The 21,868-nt window shown below is 40.9% G+C and overlaps 1 protein-coding gene across 1 annotated transcript in view; it reads left to right on the forward strand.

Annotated features, from left to right (window-relative positions):
- ddx19 (DEAD/H (Asp-Glu-Ala-Asp/His) box polypeptide 19 (DBP5 homolog, yeast)) overlaps positions 1 to 20,809 on the forward strand; it is a 42,579-nt gene extending 21,770 nt beyond the window's left edge. The window contains exons 9-12 of the mRNA XM_010904718.4: positions 7,528 to 7,765; positions 17,800 to 17,962; positions 20,052 to 20,243; positions 20,401 to 20,809. Coding sequence (XP_010903020.1) covers positions 7,528 to 7,765; positions 17,800 to 17,962; positions 20,052 to 20,243; positions 20,401 to 20,462 — 655 coding nt within the window. The 3' untranslated portion in view covers positions 20,463 to 20,809. The remainder of the gene's footprint in view (positions 1 to 7,527; positions 7,766 to 17,799; positions 17,963 to 20,051; positions 20,244 to 20,400) is intronic.
- The last annotated feature ends 1,059 nt before the right edge of the window (positions 20,810 to 21,868 follow it).

Raw genomic sequence — 21,868 nt, forward strand, 5'->3', positions numbered from 1 at the left:
AAAGCATTTTTACCCAGTTCTGAGTAGGTCCTTGCTATCTCCAGCCCTTTCTGTTCTTGAGACCATGTTTGGTAACTGCTGTTTTTCCGAAGAATTTTCTCTTTTAGATAGTCAGGAAGTTTTTGCCTTTTATAACTAAATAACTAAATGTCTGGCCCTTCTAGATCTGTGACTCTCTTCCAACTGAAGCATATAACTGAACTGAGAGTGATGAATGTAAAATCTTGCGCCAGTGATAAAACACCATGCTGAATGATAGCGTCCAGAGATTTGATTAGATTAGATTCAACTTCATTGCCGTTGAACAAGTACGGTACAACGAAATGCAGTTTGCATCTAACCATAAGTTCAAATAGAGGAGGGATGAAAATGTACAGGTATTAAATAGAGTGTATGTACAACTGGGATAAATACACAGATCCTCCATAACATTATGACCAGCTGCCTAATTTTGCCGCCAAAACAGCCTTGGTCCGTCGAGGCATGGACTCCACTAGACCTCTGAAGGTGTGCTGTGGTATCCGGCACCAAGATGTTAGCAGCAGATCCTTTAAGTCCTGTATGTTGCGAGGTGGCACCTCCATGTATCAGACCTGTTTGTCCAGCACATCCCACAAATGCTTGATTGGATTGAGATCTGGATAAGTCAACATCTTGAACTCGTTGTGATCCTCAAACCGTTCCTGAACCATGTTTGCTTTGTGGCAGGGGACATTATCCTGCTGAAAGAGGCCAATGCCATCAGGGAATACGGTTGCCATGAAACCTTTGCCATGAAAGGGTGCACATGGTCTGCAACAATGTTCAGGTAGGTGGTATGTGTCACAGTAACATCCACATGAATGGTCGGATCCGAGGTTTCCGCGCAGAACATAACACTGGCTCTGTCGGCTTGCCTCCTTCCCATAGTGCATTCTGGTGCCTTGTGTTCTCCAGGTAAGTGACGCACACGCACCCGGCCATCCATGTGATGTAAAATAATTTGTGATTCATCAGACCAGGCACCTTCTTCCATTGCTCTGTGGTCCAATTCTGATGCTCATATGCCTATTGTAGGCACTTTCAGCAATGGACAGGGGCCAGCATGGGTACCCTGACTGGCCTGTGGCTACGTTGCCCCATATGCAACAAACTGTGATGCACGGTTTTCTGGCACCTTTCTATCAGTACCAGCATTAACTTTTTCAGCTATTTGAGCTTCAGTAGCTCGTCTGTTGTATCAGACCACACGGGCCAGCCTTCGCTCCGTACGTGCGTCAGTGATCCTTTGCCGCCTATGACCCTGTAGCTGATTCCCCGCTTTTCCTTCCTTGGACCACTTTAATAGGTACTGACCACTCCAGCCCGGGAAAACTTCACAAGGGCTGATGTTCTGGAGATGCTCTGACCCAGTCGTCTAGCCATCACAATTTGGCCGTTTTCAGTCGCTTAGATCCTTACTCTTGCCTGTTTTTCCTGCTTTTAACACATCAACTTTGAGGACAAAATGTTCCCTTGCTGCCAAATATATCCCACCCACTGACCGGTGCCATGATAACGAGATTATCCGTGTTATTCTCTTCACCTGTGAGTGGTCATAAGGTTATGGCTGATCGATATAGTTGTGTGGGTGCAAGTGGCAATTCTCAATGGCATTCTGAATTTTAATCAAGGCAAATTGAAGGAGTAGGGTAGCATGTGCAACTAAAATGCAGGGATGGCAGCAGTGAGGTTTCCGAGGTAGACGTGTATGTAGCAATTGCAATTGTAAGTTCAGTAGTGGTTCTAAATATGCGCAAATGAAGTACAGGAATAACAGCAATGACATGTACCTGTAGACAACTGAACTTCCTCATCAGACCTTGTAAGGCAGTGACAGTCCAGTAGTACAAAGGATGGGTATGGTTAGTGATGGGTCAGAGTTCAGCAGGGTTACAGTCGATTGAAAGAAACTGTTCCTGAGCCTGCTTGTGTGACAACAGAGATCTGTACCGCCTTCTTGATGGGTGGGACAGTTTGTGGCGTGGTTCTGAATGGTCCCTGGTGGTGATGTGTGTACTGCGCAGACAACGCTTGCGCTGGAGGTCTACAATGGCTGAGAGCTGGGTACACGTGATGTGCTGGGTGGTTTTCACCATCCGTTGCAGGGCCTTGCAGTCTGTTAAGGATTAACCATCAAACCACACTGTGACAGAATGCTCTTGATTGTGCAGCGGTAAAAGTTCACAAGGATCTTGGAAGACAGGCGGGATTTATTCAGCCTCCTCAAGAAGTACAGGCATTACTGCGGCTTTTTGAACAGGGCTGTGGTGGTGAGGGACCTGGAGAGGTACTTGGAAATGTGGACGTCCAGGAATTTGAAGCTGGACACTAGGGGTGTGCAAAGCAGCCAGTATTTGTATCTGTATTTGTATTTGTTAAGGGGGAAAAAGTATTTCTATTTGTATTCGAGTAAAATTCAAATTTTTTTTTTGCGTTAGGGCTGGTTCACCCGATTGCAGCGTAATGAAATAATATCCCGATCAAACTCCACTTTCTGAAAGTTATAAATTGCCTTTGGAACCCAGTTAAGGTACAAAAATCTATTAAACAAAATTGAGACGCTGTTAAGTTTTTTTGCTCAGCTGAGCGCTCTCTGTTGCTGTGTGGAGAATGGAGATGTGTGGAGCAGCCTGTGTCACTTACCGCTTTTATTCTTTTCCCCTCCCCCGACTGAACGTCACTCACTCATCCGGGCATGTACTGCGGTCTCATGAGAAAACAGAGCTTTTTGATATAACGGTTTTCTTGTTCCCGAATACAAATATTTTTTTAAGTATTTGTTTGAAATAAGTATTTGTAAAAACCACGTTATTTGTGCCTTTCCGAATACCGTATTCGGGTTCGGCTTTACCCCTACTGGACACACTATCTCAGTGCCATCAATGAAAACTGGGGCGACAGCAGCATTTTGATTTCCTATAGTCCTTGGTTTTCTTTGCATTGAGGGCCAATGTTATCTGTGCAAGATGCCACCAGGCACTTGACCTCCTCCCTGTAGCCTGACTAGTCATTGTCACTAGTCAGACTTTCAAACTTAGGACATGGGGACTTGAGATCTTGGCCCACACCTCCTGAGTACCGGGCTCTAAAGACTCGTTGTTACCACTGTCCAAAGTCCTCCTGGCTGTGTTGCAGATCAAGACGATACCTGACGACTATGGCTGCCAGTCTGATAACCCCCCCACCCGGTTGTCCCTGTCCTTGTCCCTCTGGTCATGCATCCGACCTGGATTAGGTTTGACAGACTCTGGACAAAGCCCAAATGCATTTACTAATCACTACAACTTGGACTCTTAAAATGTTCACCTGGCACAGCCAGAAGAGGACTGGTCACACCTCCGAGCCTGGTTCCTCTCTAGGTTTCTTCCTAAATTTCTGCCGCTCTTAGGGAGTTTTTCCTAGCCGCTGTGCATCAACGTTGTTGCTTGCTCCTTGGGATTTCGAAATATATTAAAGATCAAAATCTTTACTTTACATTGTGTTATTCGTTGAACAAAGTGAAGTAACAACGGCTGGATTCAAACACACACCGAAACTCAAAGTAAACAATTGAAATTACAGGCGGTTCCAACTTGCTTGAATTTCATCACGACATCTCATAATGTGAGTCAGTAGTGTGTATGGCCCCCACGTGCTTGTGTGCACTGTTGACAACATCTGGGCATGCTCCTGATGAGACTGCTGATGATCTCCTCCCAGACCTGGATCGGGGTTTCAGTGAGCTCCTGGACAGTCTGTGGTGCTACTTGACGGCGGCGAATGCACCTATACATAACGTCCTGGAGGTTCTTCATTGGATTCAGGTCTGGGGAATGTGCGGGCCAGTCAATGACATCAATGCCTTTGTCATCCAGGAACTGCCTACACACTCTGGGCACACGAGGCCAGGCATTGTCCTTCACCAGGAGGAATCCAGGGCCCACTGCACCAGTGATTTCATCCCGGTACCTAACAGCAGTCAGGGTACCATTGGCTAGCACTTAGAGGTCTGTGTGACCCTCCAAGAATATGCCTGCCTAGACCATCACTGACCCACTACCAAACCAGTCATGCTTGATGATGTTGCAGGCAGCATAATGTTCACCACGGCATCTCTAGACTCTCATATCTGTCACATGTGCCCAGTGTGAACCTGCTCATCTGTGAAGAGAACAGGGAGCCGATGGTGGGCTTGCCAATTCTGGTGTTCCCCTCTCTGTGAATGACTATGCAGGCAAATAATGCTAGTTTGAATAACGTTTCTCAATGTGAAATTGCAAAGAGTTTAGGGATCTCATCTACGGTATCATTAAATGATTTAGAGAATTTGGAGAAATCTCTACATGAGGCACAAGGCCAATATTTGATGGTCGTGATCGGGCACTGGTGGCATCGCATTAAAAACAGACATGATTCTTAGTGGAAATTACATGGAATCTGTAACGTGTCTATGCATCCTCAAATGCAAGTTAAATCTCTACCATGCAAAGAAGGAACAATTTATGAACAAGATCCAGAAGCGCCGCCACCTTCATTGGGCCCATGCTCATTTAGGATGGCCTGAGGCAAAGTGGAAAAATGTCCGGTGGTTTGACAAATCTAAATAATTTTTGGGAATCATGGACACTGGGTCCTCTGGGCTGAGGGTCCATCCAGCTTCTTATCAGCGCACTGTTCAAAATCCAGCATCCTTGATGGTATGGGGGTGCATTACTGCATATTGCGTAGGTGATTTGCACATCTATGAAGGCACCATTAATGCTGAACAATATATACAGTTTTAGGAGCAACATATGCTGCCACCCAGACTTAGTCTTTTTCAGGGAAGGCCTTGCTTATTGCACCAAGACGATGCCAAAACACATTCTACACATATTACCACAGCATGGCTCTGTAATGAAAGAGTCTTAACTGGCCTGCCTGTGGGTGCTTAACTGGCCTTCCTGCAGTCCAGACCTGACACCCATTGAAAATGTGGCGCATTATGAAACGAGAAATATGACAAAGGTGTCCCTGAAATGCTGAACAACGGCAACCCAATATCAAGCGAGAAAGGGAATTAATTTCACTTTCAAAACTAAAAACGGAGGTACAATAGCCTGTGTTCTGTCATTTTGAAATCAGAAGCAAGTGTCCTTGATCTAATGTATCGAATGCTTTTGACAGGTCAACAAACAGTGCAATGCTGCTTAATTCCTCAAAGCTTTGAGAATTTAATTTACAGTGTAGTTGCTGTGATAGTTTTGTACCCAGGCCTATAACCAGATTGAAATCTGTTCAAAATGCAATTTTCTGATTAATAGGAATGTAACTATGCATCCAGGATTTTTGCAAGGAATGACCATTTAGAAAGAGGGCTATAGCTGTCAAGCATTCTAGTGTCCCCCACCCTCATGGGAGGAAATGAGCGATTCTCTAGATTTTAGGGGTTACCACCTGAATTGGTGTTAAATTAAATAAATGCGTTAACACTCCAGAGAAGTGGAGCAGCACTTACCAATATGCCTGGATTTAGCATACCAGCCACTGGTCTTTTCAGTTTCTATAACTCGCTATTAATCAAGGATCTCTTTCTGTGAACAGACTCAGGAAAAAAAGGTTTGATTCTTAAAAAGGTATACTAGATTTTCATGTATTCCTCTCATTATTGCTGTCTTTTGGGGTAGTTTTTGATTGTATTTTTTTCTAAGAAATTACCTGCTGCAATAAGGTGGCAGTTAAAAGCATTAGTGACTGCATATACAGTTGTGCTCAAAAGTTTACATACCCTTGGAGAATTGCTAATATATACACCATTTGTGAAGAGAACATACATTTTTATTTCTTATGGGATTCATATTCAGCTGTAGATTGTAACAGAATGGCACAATCATAAAACAAAACATGGCAACAAAGAAAAAATTAACTGACCCCTGTTCAAAAGTCTGCATGCCCTTAGTTAATACTGTGTATTGCCCCCTTTAACTTCAATCACAGCGTGCAGTCTATTGTAATATTTGTCTATGAGGCCCCGAATTCTTGAAGTTTGTATAGCTGCCCATTCGACTTGTCAAAATGCCTCCAGGTCATGCAAACTCTTGGTCGTCTTGCACAAACTGCTCATTTGAGATCTCTCCAGAGTGCCTTGAATATATTAAGGTCAGGAGACTGTGATGGCTGCTGCAGAAACTTACATTTATCTGCTGTAATCACTGGAGGGTGAACTTGGTCGTGTGCTTAGGGTCATTGTCGTGCTGGAAAGTCTGAGCGTCCCATGTCTAGCTTTCGTGCAGAAGAATGCAAATTGTCTGCCAGTATTTCCTGATAACATGCTGCATTCATCCTGCCATCAATTTTCACAAGATTCCGCTTGCTTTTAGAGCTCACACACCCCCAAAACATCAGTGAGCCACCTCCATGCTTCACAGTAGGGATGGTATTCTGTTCACTATAGATCTTATTGACCCCTCTCTAAACATAGCGCTTATGGTTGTGATCGTAAAGCTCTATTTTGGTCTCATCACTCCAAATTACAGTGTGCCAGAAGCTGTGAGGCGTGTCAATGTATTGTCGAGCATATTGTAACGGGGCTTTTGTCTGGCATTGGCGCAGTAAAGGCTTCTTTCTGGCAACTCAACCATGTAGTTCATATTTGTTCAAGTATCATCATATTGTGCTCTTTAAAACAACCACAGCGTCTTTTTCCAGAGCAGTCTGTGTTTCTTCTGAGGTTACCTGTGGATTTTTCTTTGTATCCCGAACAATTCTTCTGGCAGTTATAGCTGAAATCTTTCTTGGTCTACCTGACCTTGGCTTGGTATCAAGAGATCCCTGAATTTTCCACTTCTTAAGTGATTGAACAGTACTGACTGACATTTGCAAGGCTTTGGGTATCTTTTTATATCCTTTTATATCTTTATAATGTTCCATTACCTTGTTACGCAGGTCTTTTGACAGTTCCTTTCTGCTCCCCATGTACCTATTACTGTAGGTCAGTAATAGGTACAGAGTCCAACGCCATCTGTTGGGGCAGTGTGGTGGCGGCACTGTTTTTCAGGGTTTTTACTGTTTTCTAGAATTTGGAAGGACAACCTTAATAGGTAAAGTGTATTTACGTAGTCTGGTTTTTCTAACATGTTTTTACATAGGCTCATTGTCTTAAAAATCTGCCAGCCCAAGCTAGAAATAGCTTTTCTCGCTTTTGCCCATGCCACATTTCTTTTATATATTGCATCAGATATTTTCAGAATATTTCAGAATTAAACCAGGGTTTGGGTCTGTCCTTGACTCTTAACATCATGTAAGGCGAATGCTTATATGCTTTAGAAGTAAAAACTCTGGAATGGCTGATATGCATTCAAGATCGCATTGGGGAGGTCTTGTAAAATAGCTTGTTCACTAAAATGGCCTAGATTGCTTTCAGTGATAAAATATGGTTTGGTGTTCGGAATTCTGACATCTAATGCATACAATTTGATTTATTGCTGTATTAACATGCCTGGGCAAGAATATATAATACTAGCTAACATGTACCACTCTATATTTCAGGATGTTGAATAAGCAGTGCCAGATGCTCCTGTTCTCAGCCACATTTGAGGAGACTGTTTGGAACTTTGCCCAGCGCATGGTCCCAGACCCCAACATCATAAAGCTGAAGAGAGAGGAGGAGACGCTGGACACCATTAAGCAGTACTATGTCCTCTGTAATAGCAAAGAGGAGAAATTCATGGCACTCTGCAACATCTACGGCGCCATCACCATTGCCCAGGCCATGATATTCTGTCACGTAAGTTGGAGTTATTCAGGTTATTCACAGGTACGGAATCGCTCCTCTTCATCCCATTCAGAGTTTTACTTTGAGAGAGTGTTGTAGCCCTGTTTGCAATTTTCATGTAATTTTACTCGACCATGTCACTAATATTTGCTTATAATATAAGGAAAAATGTATACGCTGGAAGTTTATACTGCAATGGTTTTAAAACATGCGCATGCAGGGATTTTTTTTGTGAATACTGGAGTTGAAGGAGAATATACCACAAAATCAATAGGACAACACCAAACACTGCTAGAAATGCTCCCAGGTGATTTATTATAATACGGTTTCAACCCTTGTCTTCATCACGCGTTCATATCCCAAGCAGGTGTTTACGGTCTTATATATGGCACTTTTCCACTGCATGGTACCGGCTCAACTCTACTTGCTCTGGGAGCTTTTCCACCACTTAGTCTCGACTCCGCTCTGCACACCTCGCCTCGGTTCGCTTTTCACTGCAGGTAGTACCCTGAACCAGCCCATGGTTACATCACAGGAAAACTGTCTTGACGCCACCTCCAAAACAACACTCACAGGAACAACAATGGAGCATATCGTACAAAGACACCCTTATCCTGGTGAAAAGCCTTCATTTGCCAACTAACGTAAACCCTGCAGTGAACAGAACCTATTTAATGAACTCCATTAATTATCTTTAAATTGACAAGCTTTGAATGTTAAGTGGCAAATCAAATGTGAACTAAATCTGGGTAACTGTTGGAAAAACAGTATAAGAATTGAATTATCGCCCTGCAGTATAAAAGATTATGTAAATGCAATGTTCTGTTAGATTTAAGTGTATACACCTAACAACTCAACACCAACACAAAAACAAACTACATAATCCCTCCATCTCGATTAAAAGGTATAAATAATAGCCTTATTAATGGCTGGCTATAATACCATGGCGACTGACTCGAGTATCCTACTGTAAACAAGGCAGCGTTTATACCGGTACTAGCGAGGAAGCACGCGTGAGCAGTAACTTTGGTCTTAATACATTGCAGTCTGCAAGAATGGTTAGAAAACTTGGTAGGCTGCTTGTTTGACTTGACATTGCTACTTTGACCAGTGCAATGTATGCCAGTTAGCCTTTAGAAAAACCCAGAAGTGGAAAAAGACTAGGTCCTTTTGTAGGCTACAAAAACGGCGCGCCTTTAATAAGGTGAGCTGTGTAGAGCGGAGTAGATCTTGTACAATGGTAATTGGTAAATAGATCTTGAATTGGTAATATATGTACCATTTGTAAAGAAAAGAAGAGTGAGCAGGCAAAATGCATGTATTTTATTTCTGATGGGATTCACATTCAACTGTAGGTCATAACAGAATAGCACAATCATAAAACAACACGTGGCAACAAAGATTTTTTTTTTTTACTGACCCCTGTTCAAAAGTCTGCATACCCTTAGTTCTTAATACTCTGTATTGCCCCCTTTAGGATCAATGACAACATCCAGTCTTTTGGAATAGTTGTCTATGAGGCCCTGAATTCTTGTAGGTGGTATAGCTGCTCATTCGTCTTGGCAAAATGCCTCCAGGTCATGCAAAGTCTTTGGTCGTCTTGCATGAACCGCACGTTTGAGATCTCCCTGGAGTGGCTCGATGATATTAAGGTCAGGAGACTGTCATGGCCACTCCAGAACCACTCCAGAAATATAAATAATAACAGAATGCAATTATATGCAAATCATTTAAACCCTATATTCAATAGGAAAAAGTACAATGACAACCTATCAAATGTTGAACATTTGACATTTTTTGTCTGGAAAAATATATGCCCACTTTGAATTCGATGCCAGCAACATGTTTCAAAAAAATTGGGCAACAATAGACAGGAGAAGTTCTTTATTGCTAAAAAACTTAACCTGTTGGACTAATACACTGCTCAAAAAATTAAGGGAACACGTAAATCACACTATCTCGAACTAAATATATTAATGATCAAAATCTTTTACTGTACATCGTGCATTTCATTGAGAACAAAATGACAACAATGGTCAGTGGTAACAACCGATTGTGCTGGATTCGAACTCACGTCAAAAATCTAAGTAAACAATTGAAATCACTGGCTGTACCAACTTGCATTAATTTTATCCGGGAAACTCTTAATGTAACTCAGTAGTGTGTATGGCCCCCACAAGCCCTATATGCGCTCCTGACAATGTCTGGGCTTGCTCCTGATGATATGGCGAATGGTGTCCTGGGGGATCTCCTCCCAGACCTGCATCAGGATTGCAGTGAGCTCCTGGGCAATCTGTGGCTCTACTTGGTTGGCGGCGGATGCCCAGATATATAACGTCCTAGAGGTTCTCAAATGGATTCCGGTCTGGGGTATGTGAGGGCCAGTCAATGGCATCAATGCCTTTTGTCATCCAGGTACTGCCTTGTCCTGCACCAGGAAGAACCCAGGGCCCATTGCCCCAGCGTAATGTCTGACGATGAGTCTGAGGATTTCATCCCAGTACCTAACAGCAGTCAGGGTACAATTGACTAGCACTTGGTGGTCTGTGCGATCCTCCAAAGATATGCCTCTCCAGACCATCACTGAACCACCACCAAACCGGTCATGCTGGGTACCATAACGTTCATCATGTCATCTTCAGACTCTTTCACGTCTATTACATGCTCAGTGTGAACCTGCAAGAGAATGGGGCTCCAATAGCGGACCTGACAATTCTGGTGTTCAATGGCGAATGCCAATCGGGCTGCACGGTTCTGGGCTGTGAGCACAGGTCTCATTAGAGAATGGTGAGCCCTCATGCCACCCTTATGGAGTCTGTTTTCTGACAATTAGCCCACTGGTGATGTCATTTTGTTGTGCTTTTAACCCTTAGGCTACTCTGATGTAATGGGAAAGGTTTGTAGGTGCCGTCCCAAGTTGGTCTGCCCCCCTTCCTGAAGCCCTGAGCTTCACCCATTTATGGTGAACCATTAAAAAAAACAAATGTTTGTTTAAATTCCCACATATTAAAAATCTGACAATCCTCAGACTGTCTGTAGCAAGATATGTTAGGTTTTTCAACTTAGCCGGTATCCTTCATTAACTGAAGATTTTGATTGTGTCCAACCCATCTAATATTGTTGAAGTTTGTAAAAATGTGCTTATCTTTGTCTACACAGCAACTCAACATTAGGGTGTATATTAAGAAAACTCTTAAGAAGGGCGATGTAGACAGAGAACAGATGTGACCTCGCTAAAATCAAGGTACAATAAGTAATCCAAAGGACACTCAATGTAGGCCTTAAACACTATACCCTATTTGTTCATTAGTCAATTTACCATTTTAGAATTTAAACTCCATTAACAAGTATCAGGCGTTGGTTTTAAAAACGCTAATATTATCCCAGTTATTGTTGGTAAATACAAATAAGAGAAACTGAAACCTCACCAACCTCAATTTAGCATTTAAAATACAACATCTATATTTATTGTGGAGAGTAAACTCGCTTTGGGTGTTTTACCCTCTTCATAGGCTATGACTATTTTTGGATTCAAATTCAGTCCTCATGGGACACAGTGTCTCCTTAACATTAAAGACTGTCACCATGTGGATTCTTCATTCTACCACTTATACAATATATAGGGAGAGAGAAAACAGTATTTTAATCTTTTTTAAGACAACCATAAGACTATTTTACCAGATTAGAAAATCATCATTGTACCAATTTCTAATTCATCACTAAGTTTCAGATCTACCCGCATGTGCTAGCGAACAGCTCAGCACACAACAGATGGTTACCATGCGGTGGGCCTGTTAAAGCCTACCCACATTGCCGTGAGACCCCCCTTGAGGCCTTACGGTTTTAAACATTATCATTAATGCAATAAATACGTTTGATTCAAAATTACGTAGTGAACATGACAAAGCACAACAAAACAGGCTATTCCTTGTATACCTATTAAAACATGTTCAAGCATGAAGGAACAAAACAGGCTATTTCAAATGCCTATTTAAACATGCTATATACCATCAGTGCTTTTCAAACTACATGTAATATTCAGTTAAATAAGCTTGGGTTATTACCGAGGAAGGTGATCGATCAGGTTTCCTTAAAAAGTTCCAGCTTCATTTAATGGTTAGGTACGATACGTTTTAGGAAATAAACATTTAAGAACTCTGTATCAATGATTATGAAAGCTCACATCAGTTCCTAGTATCGTCCATTACTCCAGGATCCCGTAAGAGAGACTCCATCTTGAGACTACTGTCGGTAGGCCAGGTGGTCAAACAAAATTAATCTTTGTCAATTTTGATTGTCTCCTTTGTTTCCTTTCCCGCCTTACGACTGTTGTCCTTTCTCTGCCATCTTAACTATCCTTTGTCTTTTCTCTTCAAATGTACCACACCCTCCATCTGTCCATATACAACTTCCTCTGAATCCATCTTGTTTATTCTGAAAACCTTTACAGGCATCGTTGTGAATGATTCTTTTCGTTCTTGGTGTCCAATTCGCGCCATGATTTTTAAACATGAACATATCATGTGCGTCAGAGGCTGCAGTCCTCTTGTTTTATTAGTACAACTGGACTGCATTATATTTTTGTACATGTCACTGTACAATAGCCGAAAAATACAACATTACACTCTAATCCTCAAATGGAAAAATAGGTTAATCACACTATGGCCACACAAAATACAGTTCAGCACTGAAACACAACGGTCAACGTCCCACTAAATTGAGACAAACTGTCCATGCCCATGGACCGATTCCATGCAATAAAAATCACGACCTAGTTGGGTCTTCATAGGGCTTGTTCGACTAACTAACGCTTTTGCAATCTTGACAGTTTAGCTTTACGACTCACTGTTCAGTTGTTCTCAGCAACCAGTAAACGGGAAAAACAACTTCTTCCTCGCGATTGCAAATCAAGCCCCTGAGCTCTCCAGCCGAAGTTCTGTAGAATCGTTAAAACTTGTCCATCAGGTCGTGGCACCATACTGTTAGAAATCAGCCGTTTCGTATAGTGTTTGAAATAATTATCGCATACCCAGTTGTCAAGGGAGAGAGTAATTCAATTATTTATTGCAACATTAGTCTTGTTCATGAGGTTACGGACCTGGTATTCCTTACACAACCCAAATCTCATCTCACTCAATCTCAAAGAAACCTACAGTTGTCCTCACCTTTATAGACATCCCAAACTGAATACACATTAGCCCATTGGCCATTTACTGTCACGCTTTGAATGAACGTGACTTCCTATGTACAGATCAACAGATGGTCTTTTGCTATCTAAAGATAACAAGCATACACTCCGACACGTGTGCTTACCAACTCAATGCACTTTTAATATTGGCATTGTCACTTGGGCATTGTCACTCCACACTAAGAATTGGTTTTACCTAAATACACTCACCTAAAGGATTATTAGGAACACCTGTTCAATTTCTCATTAATGCAATTATCTAATCAACCAATCACATGGCAGTTGCTTCAATGCATTTAGGGGTGTGGTCCTGGTCCAGACAATCTCCTGAACTCCAAACTGAATGTCAGAATGGGAAAGAAAGGTGATTTAAGCAATTTTGAGCGTGGCATGGTTGTTGGTGCCAGACGGGCCGGTCTGAGTATTTCACAATCTGCTCAGTTACTGGGATTTTCACACACAACAATTTCTAGGGTTTACAAAGAATGGTGTGAAAAGGGAAAAACATCCAGTATGCGGCAGTTCTGTGGGCGAAAATGCCTTGTTGATGCTAGAGGTCAGAGGAGAATGGGCCGACTGATTCAAGCTGATAGAAGAGCAACTTTGACTTAAATAACCACTCGTTACAACCAAGGTATGCAGCAAAGCATTTATGAAGCCACAACACACACAACCTTGAGGCGGATGGGCTACAACAGCAGAAGACCACACCGGGTACCACTCATCTCCACTACAAATAGGAAAAAGAGGCTACAATTTTCCCGAGCTCACCAAAATTGGACAGTTGAAGACTGGAAGAATGTTGCCTGGTCTGATGAGTCTCGATTTCTGTTGAGACATTCAGATGGTAGAGTCAGAATTTGGCGTAAACAGAATGAGAACATGGATCCATCATGCCTTGTTACCACTGTGCAGGCTGCTGGTGGTGGTGTAATGGTGTGGGAGATGTTTTCTTGGCGCACTTTAGGCCCCTTAGTGCCAATTGGGCATCGTTTAAATGCCACGGCCTACCTGAGCATTGTTTCTGACCATGTCCATCCCTTTATGACCACCATGTACCCATCCTCTGATGGCTACTTCCAGCTGGATAATGCACCATGCCACAAAGCTCGAGTCAATTCAAATTGGTTTCTTGAACATGACAATGAGTTCACTGTACTGAAATGGCCCCCACAGTCACCAGATCTCAACCCAATAGAGCATCTTTGGGATGTGGTGGAACGGGAGCTTTGTGCCCTGGATGTGCATCCCACAAATCTCCATCAACTGCAAGATGCTATCCTATCAATATGGGCCAACATTTCTAAAGAATGCTTTCAGCACCTTGTTGAATCAATGCCACGTAGAATTAAGGCAGTTCTGAAGTCGAAAGGGGGTCAAACACAGTATTAGTATGGTTTTCCTAATAATCCTTTAGGTGAGTGTATGTTCCAGACTTTCAGACGTACCCATGCACAGAATGAGTTATGTTAATGTATTTCCTAATTTTAGGAGTGTGCACTATATCAAATAGTCTTGATTTTTATTTTATTTTTTATATAAAAATGTTATGTGGGATTAAACCATTGACGGTGTTGATGATCGCAGCAGGTATGTTCTCTTTCTTTCATTCCAGTGTATTTTAACTGGAGCGTGAGCACACGTGGACAAGTGCTTCAGATTTCCACTGTTTAGTGGTGGCTATCATGACACTCTAAACCTTCACAATTATTGTAATTTTTCTGAGACATACAGGTTGGACTGTCGTTTTTCTGATGCAGCTCTCTATTGGTCAGGCCCTATTATCTTAATTGTTTCATGGGTGAAGTAATATCAATGAAAGAAAAGTCAAGTTCGATACCAGTGTGAATACCTGGGCTAGTTTTTCTGTTCTTGTTCAAGTTGCATTATGCTAATCTGCGCCATCTATCTGCAGTGAGTTGAATATCGGTTCTACAACTCCATTATCATCTGTCACTGTCATTAGGAACTATGAGCATACTGACAAATCTAAAGCAGTGTCAACAGCTACACCATTCTAAGTTTTTTCTGGGCTATCTTCTGCGTTAGATGCTTTGTCAAATTTCAGAGACTTGTTGATGGCTAGCTAGCAAACCCGGTCAATTCAAGTCAGGTTTTCTACAATGCTAAATAAAAACAGTTGCCATTCATGATTCAGTGAAATCTACAACTTATCACATCACGCTTTTGTACCTAAGGAACAGTATGGGAGACGTGCAAAACCGCAACTTCCTTGCTGGCCATCATGAATGAGTTAGCTGTGAACCACAAAAACAGGCGCATTATCCTTCTATGAAGAAAACAACTTGGAAAATAACTGGCTATATAATTGCGTTATTATTCTTAAGCCTTTCAGTGTTTGTGCATTGTATCAGTTGGTTAAATGCTGAGCGCTTAATATTTGAAAGCAACTTATTGCAATGTAGCGCATTGAAATCATATATTTTGTTTATTTTTGGCTGCATGATGATAAGGCTTGTTTAACCTAATTCTAATCTAGTAAATTTACTATTTTATACATTTTATAGGCAACATTTTGCCTAAAAATGCTGAGCACTTAATTTTCTTGGCTGCCTATAGGCCATGTGAATCCAAAGCATGTTGAAATCCGGAAAATCACATTGTATGGTTTTTAAGTAATTAATATGCATTTTATTGCATGACAAGTATTTGATACATCAAAAAAGCAGAACTTAATATTTGGTACAGAAACCTTTGTTTGCCATTACAAAGATCATACGTTTCCTGTAGTTCTTCACCAGGTTTGCACACACTGCAGCACAGACCCAGCAATGACCCATCTTCAATGCTCTTACTGAGGGAAGGAGGTTGTTGGCCAAGATCTCGCGATACATCGCCCCATCCATCCTCCCCTCAATACGGCGCAGTCGTCCTGTCCCCTTTGCAGAAAGCATCCCCAAAGAATGATGTTTCCACCTCCATGCTTCACGGTTGGGATGGTTTTCTTGGGGTTGTACTTCCTCCAAACACGGCGAGTGGAGTTTAGACCAAAAAGCTTAATTTTTGTCTCATCAGACAACATGACCTTCTCCTTTTCCTCCTCTGGATCATCCAGATGGTCATTGGCAGACGGGCCTGGACATGCGCTGGCTTGAGCAAGGGGTCCTTGAATGCACTGCAGGATTTTAATCCACAACGGCGTAGTGCGTTACAAACGGTTTTCTTTGAGACTGCATAATGTCCTAAACACCAGGGTTTGGTACCATGTTAGAGCCGGGCTACTCGGCCACAGCCTAGTGGCCAACTGCCACTGGCCCATGTCAATGGAAATATAAACTGGATTCTGGAATCTGTACTAGGGTAAACACCAGTGTTTGGCACCAGTGGAAACATCCATTCCTTGGATCCAATAGGATAACTCAGCATGTAATTCCGAATGACCCATGTTCTCTGTCCCTTAAACAAATGCAACGTAAACTTTTGGGCCTGTGACTGGACAGAATAACCCTAATCCCCTGGAACAATACTATAGCAGTGTAAACTAGGGATTTACGCTAGACTTAATTTTTTGACGGCCAATATAGCCGTTAAAATTCCAGAATTCCGGCCATATAGAAAAGCTACCGGACATATGTTTTAAAGAGCCATATAGTAGCCTACATTTAAACAGCAATAAAACACAAATGCTGTGATCGTGTTTTTGTATTTAAATTAGTCAGCAGGATGAACTTTTCACAATCTTTGCGAGCTGTGCATATTGGCTACAGCTATGGCTGTCGCAGTTATTACATAATTGCCTGTTCGAAATAATTTGAGCCAGATCACTATTATTTTTATAGACAAATATATACATTTTGCACAGTATTTTGATTAGAAATGTCTGAACAAATGCAATGCAAATTGCATGCAAATTATATCAGTTTCCATAGGATGTCAAAGCTCTTGACAGCGCTGCGGAACGTTATAGGCAGAGCTCATTTACTGAAACTCTTCTAAATTTCAGTATGTATAAATCTAGTCTATAATAGTTTGGCAATGAACCATAATTATTCAACTCTGATCAACCAAAGGAAAAATGACTCAAGTCGTGTGTAAAATATTTGGACTAATAAGTCTAATTTTGTCATTTCCAACCATATTTCCTAATTAGTCTATATTTCCTAATTAATGCGCATTAAGATGTATGGGTAAAAAGATGTTGTCTCATTGCATATTAAATGTTGAAACATGTTTTGCTAATTAAGGTAGACTATTTCAAATAACTTGGTTAATTCAAAGAACTACGCTTTACTGTTGTCTTGCACTTTTTATTTATTAATTTGGCACATTTCCCACCAGAAATTATGGCTGTTGATATTTTCATCTGCCTGACAACTATATTCTTTGACTCCTCATACTGAATATTAAATGGGGGGATGGAACTCTAACAATGGTTTTATTTTTAGGTGGTAAAACGTGTTCAAACAGACAAATTAAAGGTGGCAGTCTGTATTTTGCTTAATTTATAGATGTACTGCCAAAATGTTTTTATATTTTTGCTTAACTTTATTAATATACTGACATTACAGACATGATTTGCTTCTATGACAGAAACCAATTTTAAGGTTTTACCTTTTAACCTGTCCAGAAGTGAGTGTATTAAAAGACTTGATAACTTTTTAAAAGACAACATAACTAAATTCAACCCCATCTGTTATAATGACCTGAGCTATTATGGGTTGGTGGGGGGTCAATTCAGGGTGTGACATTTCTCTCGGATAGCAGACGTTATCCCGCCTTGTAAATTTGTCTGCACTCCTCTGTGCCCTTCTGGTTCGACTGAAACTGCATTTTGTTGTACTATACTTGTATTGTTCAATGACAACGTTTTTATTTAATCTTCTCTTATCTTTCTTAGACCAGAAAGACCGCTGGCTGGCTGGCTGGTGAGCTGTCCCGGGAGGGCCACCAGGTGGCGCTGCTTAGTGGGGAGATGCAGGTGGAGCAGAGAGCTTGCGTCATCGACCGCTTCAGAGACGGAAAGGAGAAAGTTCTGGTCACCACTAACGTCTGTGCCAGAGGTGACTTAAACCAACCTTATTAACTGATGTTTTGAATACATTTAAGTCTGGAGCCTGCACTGGTCATTCCATGATTTGAAGCCTACCATCCTGTTCTTTTCTACTGAGCGAGTTCTGATATAGCCTGGAGGTGTGTTTTTGGTATTTATTTTGCTGTAGGATGAACCCCTGACCAACTAGGTCATACACCAGAAGGTATTGCATGGTGCTGCGCAATGCTGTGGTAGCCATTTTGGTTCAGGGTTTACTCTGTGCTGGTCGCTGACTCTGGATCCAACAGAAGAGCCACGGGTCATCTTGCCTCCTCCATGTTTCACAGTTGTCGTCCCTCACTAAAGAACCATTCTTTCACCTACTCTGATGTACAAAAACCCTTTGTTATGAACCAAACTTATTTTGCTATTTTGGCAATGGCTTTCTGCCACTTGACTTGTCAAACATGCAGCCCGATGTCTTCTCTTCATAGTTTAAACTGAGACTTCCTTACTTTGACTAGTGTTAAACTGTGCTTGAAGCTGTTGTCCTGTGTCCCGCCTATCACGCAAGCTGTTGACTCTCTGAAACGTGTCCTCTGTTTCTGTTGTGACTTTGGGTCTGCCAGACTTCCTGTCAGAGTATTCTCCATTTTCCAAGTGCCATTTAATGGTGTAGGACACTGTACTCACTGACACCTTGGCTTTCTTTGCAATTGTACAACCCCGTTTCCAAAAAAAGTTGTGATGCTGTGTAAAATGATAAAAACAGAATGCAATGATGTGCAAATCAATTATCCCTATATGTAATCGAAAATGGTACAAAGACAACATATGAAATGTTGAAATAGAGAAATGTTATTGTTTTTGGAAAAATACATGCCCAATTTCAACACATTTTTGATACATGGGCATGTACTGTGTTGCATCACATTTTCTTTTAACAATACTCAGTAAACATTTGAACTGACCAGTTGCTGAGGTTTTGAAAGTTAAATGTATTCCCATTTCGACATTGTCTGGATGGCAGCATATGTTGCTCCAAAACCTCTATATTGTTCAGCATTCATTTTTCAGCAAATTACCCATGCCTTGTGCACTAATGCACCGCCATACCATTACGGATGCTGGCTTTTGAACTGTGCGCTGATAACAATCCAGATGGTCCCTCTCTTCTATAGTCCAGAGGACGCAGCGTCCATGATTCCCAAAAATTATTTCACATTTTGATTTGTCAGATCACAAGACCGTTTTCCACTTCGCCTCAGTCCATCTTAAATGAGCTCCGGCCCAGAGAAGGCGGCTGTGTTTCTGGATCTTGTTTATGTATGGTTTTGTCTTTGCATGGTAGAGATTTAACTTTCAAGACAAAACCAGCAACTTACTGTGTTCACAGATAATGGTTTTCAGAAGTGTTGCTGAGCCCGTGCAGTGATTTCCACTACAGAATCATATGTTTTTATTGGGGGGGCCGCCTGAGGGCCTGAAGATCACAGCCATCCAATATTCAGCCTTGGGCCTAGCATACAGAGACTTTTTACGGTCTTACAGAGTTTATTTTAATGATATTATGTACCATAGATTGAGATCCCTAAACTTTTTGCAATTTTATGTTGAGATATTTTATTATTTAATTGTTGCACTATTTGCAGGCGCGGTCTTTCACAGATTGGTGAACCCATCCCCATGTGTACTTCTGAAAGACTCATTCTGTCTTTGATGCTTTTTTTATAGTAACACTCATGTTACGGATTTGTTGCCAATTAACCTAACTAGTTGTGAGATGTTCCTCCAGGTTTATTTTTTAGCATTACATGTTTCCAGTCTTTTGTTGCCCCTGTCCCAACTTTTTTGAAACTGGTTGCTGGCATCAAATTCAAAGCAGGCATATATTTTTCAACGTTTCAACGTTTTGATATGTTATCTCTGAACCATTTTCTATTGAATATAGGGTTTAAATGATTTGCATATCATTGCATTATGTCATGTACAGATGCCTAACATAAAACCAATAAAAGCAAGCAATATGATGCTGGAGGGCATAATTCTCTACTTTTTAAATATTTGGTCTACCTATTCCTTGCTGCTTGCATCTTACCTTCAAACCTCTCTTAAAGGTATCGATGTGGAGCAGGTTTCTGTGGTGATAAACTTTGACCTACCAGTGGACAGAGATGGTAACCCGGACAATGAGACGTACCTGCATCGGATTGGTCGCACAGGTCGTTTTGGGAAGAGAGGATTGGCCATCAATATGGTGGACAGCAAGTTCAGCATGAATGTCCTCAACAAGATCCAGGATCACTTCAGTAAGTCAAAAAGGAAATGTTGTGATCTTTCTTTCTCTGCCTGGGTCTGTCTCTTTCACCAACTTCTAATGTCTACTGTTGAGATATATTTAGATGAACTGGACATCGATTGAAGTATAACATGTCTTTTTCATATATTTTTGCATCTCATCCACAGATAAGAAAATTGAAAAGCTGGACACTGATGATCTGGATGAGATTGAAAAAATAGCCAGTTGAAGACAGTATGTCTACTAAAACCACATGACTGCTCCAGACTCAGCAACCCCACGAACTACTACATTTTTATCTTTTTATTTTTAGCGTCAGGGGGAAAAAAGCGAAACCATAAACAGAACTATAATGTTTACTTGGGGGGGAAATGGCTTATCTCTCGTTTTAAGTCCCTGAAATTTACCTGTTTCACTCTTTGTACTTTTTAATGAATAAAGTCTGTAATATTAGCAAATCTTTGATTTTGTAAATGTGCGTAGTAATTTCATGGTCATTATGGATCACTATGGATCACAATGGCTTGAGCCTGTTTGGTATTTAAAAAATATTCAAATTAAATGTTGCTACTGCTATTTGTTGCTGGTTTTCTGTTCCATTGGCATGATAGAAGGGAACACATTTACTGGGCAGTACAGATTTGATGTCTGTTTTTCTTAACCTTCAGGGAAAAATTAACAACCTTTAAGGTGCATAAAGGATGTTAATGGTGTTTACACAGACAACTCAATTCTGATCTAATTTGTGATATGTCTAAATAGATATTAGTTCAAAAAACAATATTACAATTGACTTGATTGCAAAAACAATTTGAGTGCTTTGAGATGAAAGAATGACTGAATTGGTGATGAATTTCAATGGATTGACACATGTATAGTTGGCTGGATGTTGCAAGACTACTGTTTTAACATCTGTATTTAGCTTTGCAGTGAAGTCTAAACTTTCAAAACAAACTGTTTTCAAGAACCAAGCAAAAAAAATACATTTTGATGCATCAATTATAAGTGGACAAGTGTGGGAAAAATAATATAGTAGCTTTAGGTCAACACCTCATTACCAAGAAAACCAAGTACCAATTGGTGCAAAACGCAGAATAGCATCATTAGAAGCCTACATGGGTCTGATGGACAGTATGGTTTAGTTCATTTGAGAGAAATGTATATCCATTTAATTCTTGTATCTCCATTTAAAAGATGCTTTTTGCTACTTTTTAGATTATATATTTTTTCATTTGCAGTCAGTGTTACTTCTTTGGGAAGGTTGGATTCAGGGCTGTATACCAATCCCATCAGACCTTTTCACATCGTATTACACATTTTTCTTTTCAGCCGATTGGTGAAGGAAAAAGAAGTGGGGGGAAAAATGAATTTGATTGCTGTTGGGCATTTTTAAAATTTCTATTGCTAGAGGACAGTTTCAAATTTCTATGTTTCAGATAACCTCATTATTAATGTCAGGTCTTGCCTTCATGCCTAAAGCTCTTGGCAAGTGGAAAGATAAAACAACTTAAACATCTTGTTTTGTCTGATTGCATTCACATCAACTGAAGTAATATGATGAGTAATATGAAAACATAAAACCATCATCTGAACCTCAATGTTTTCTTACCTCATTGTCTTTTTAACATTAAATTA

This window comes from Esox lucius, chromosome 17, assembly GCF_011004845.1.
Source record: "Esox lucius isolate fEsoLuc1 chromosome 17, fEsoLuc1.pri, whole genome shotgun sequence".
NCBI classification, from domain to species: Eukaryota; Metazoa; Chordata; class Actinopteri; order Esociformes; family Esocidae; genus Esox; species Esox lucius.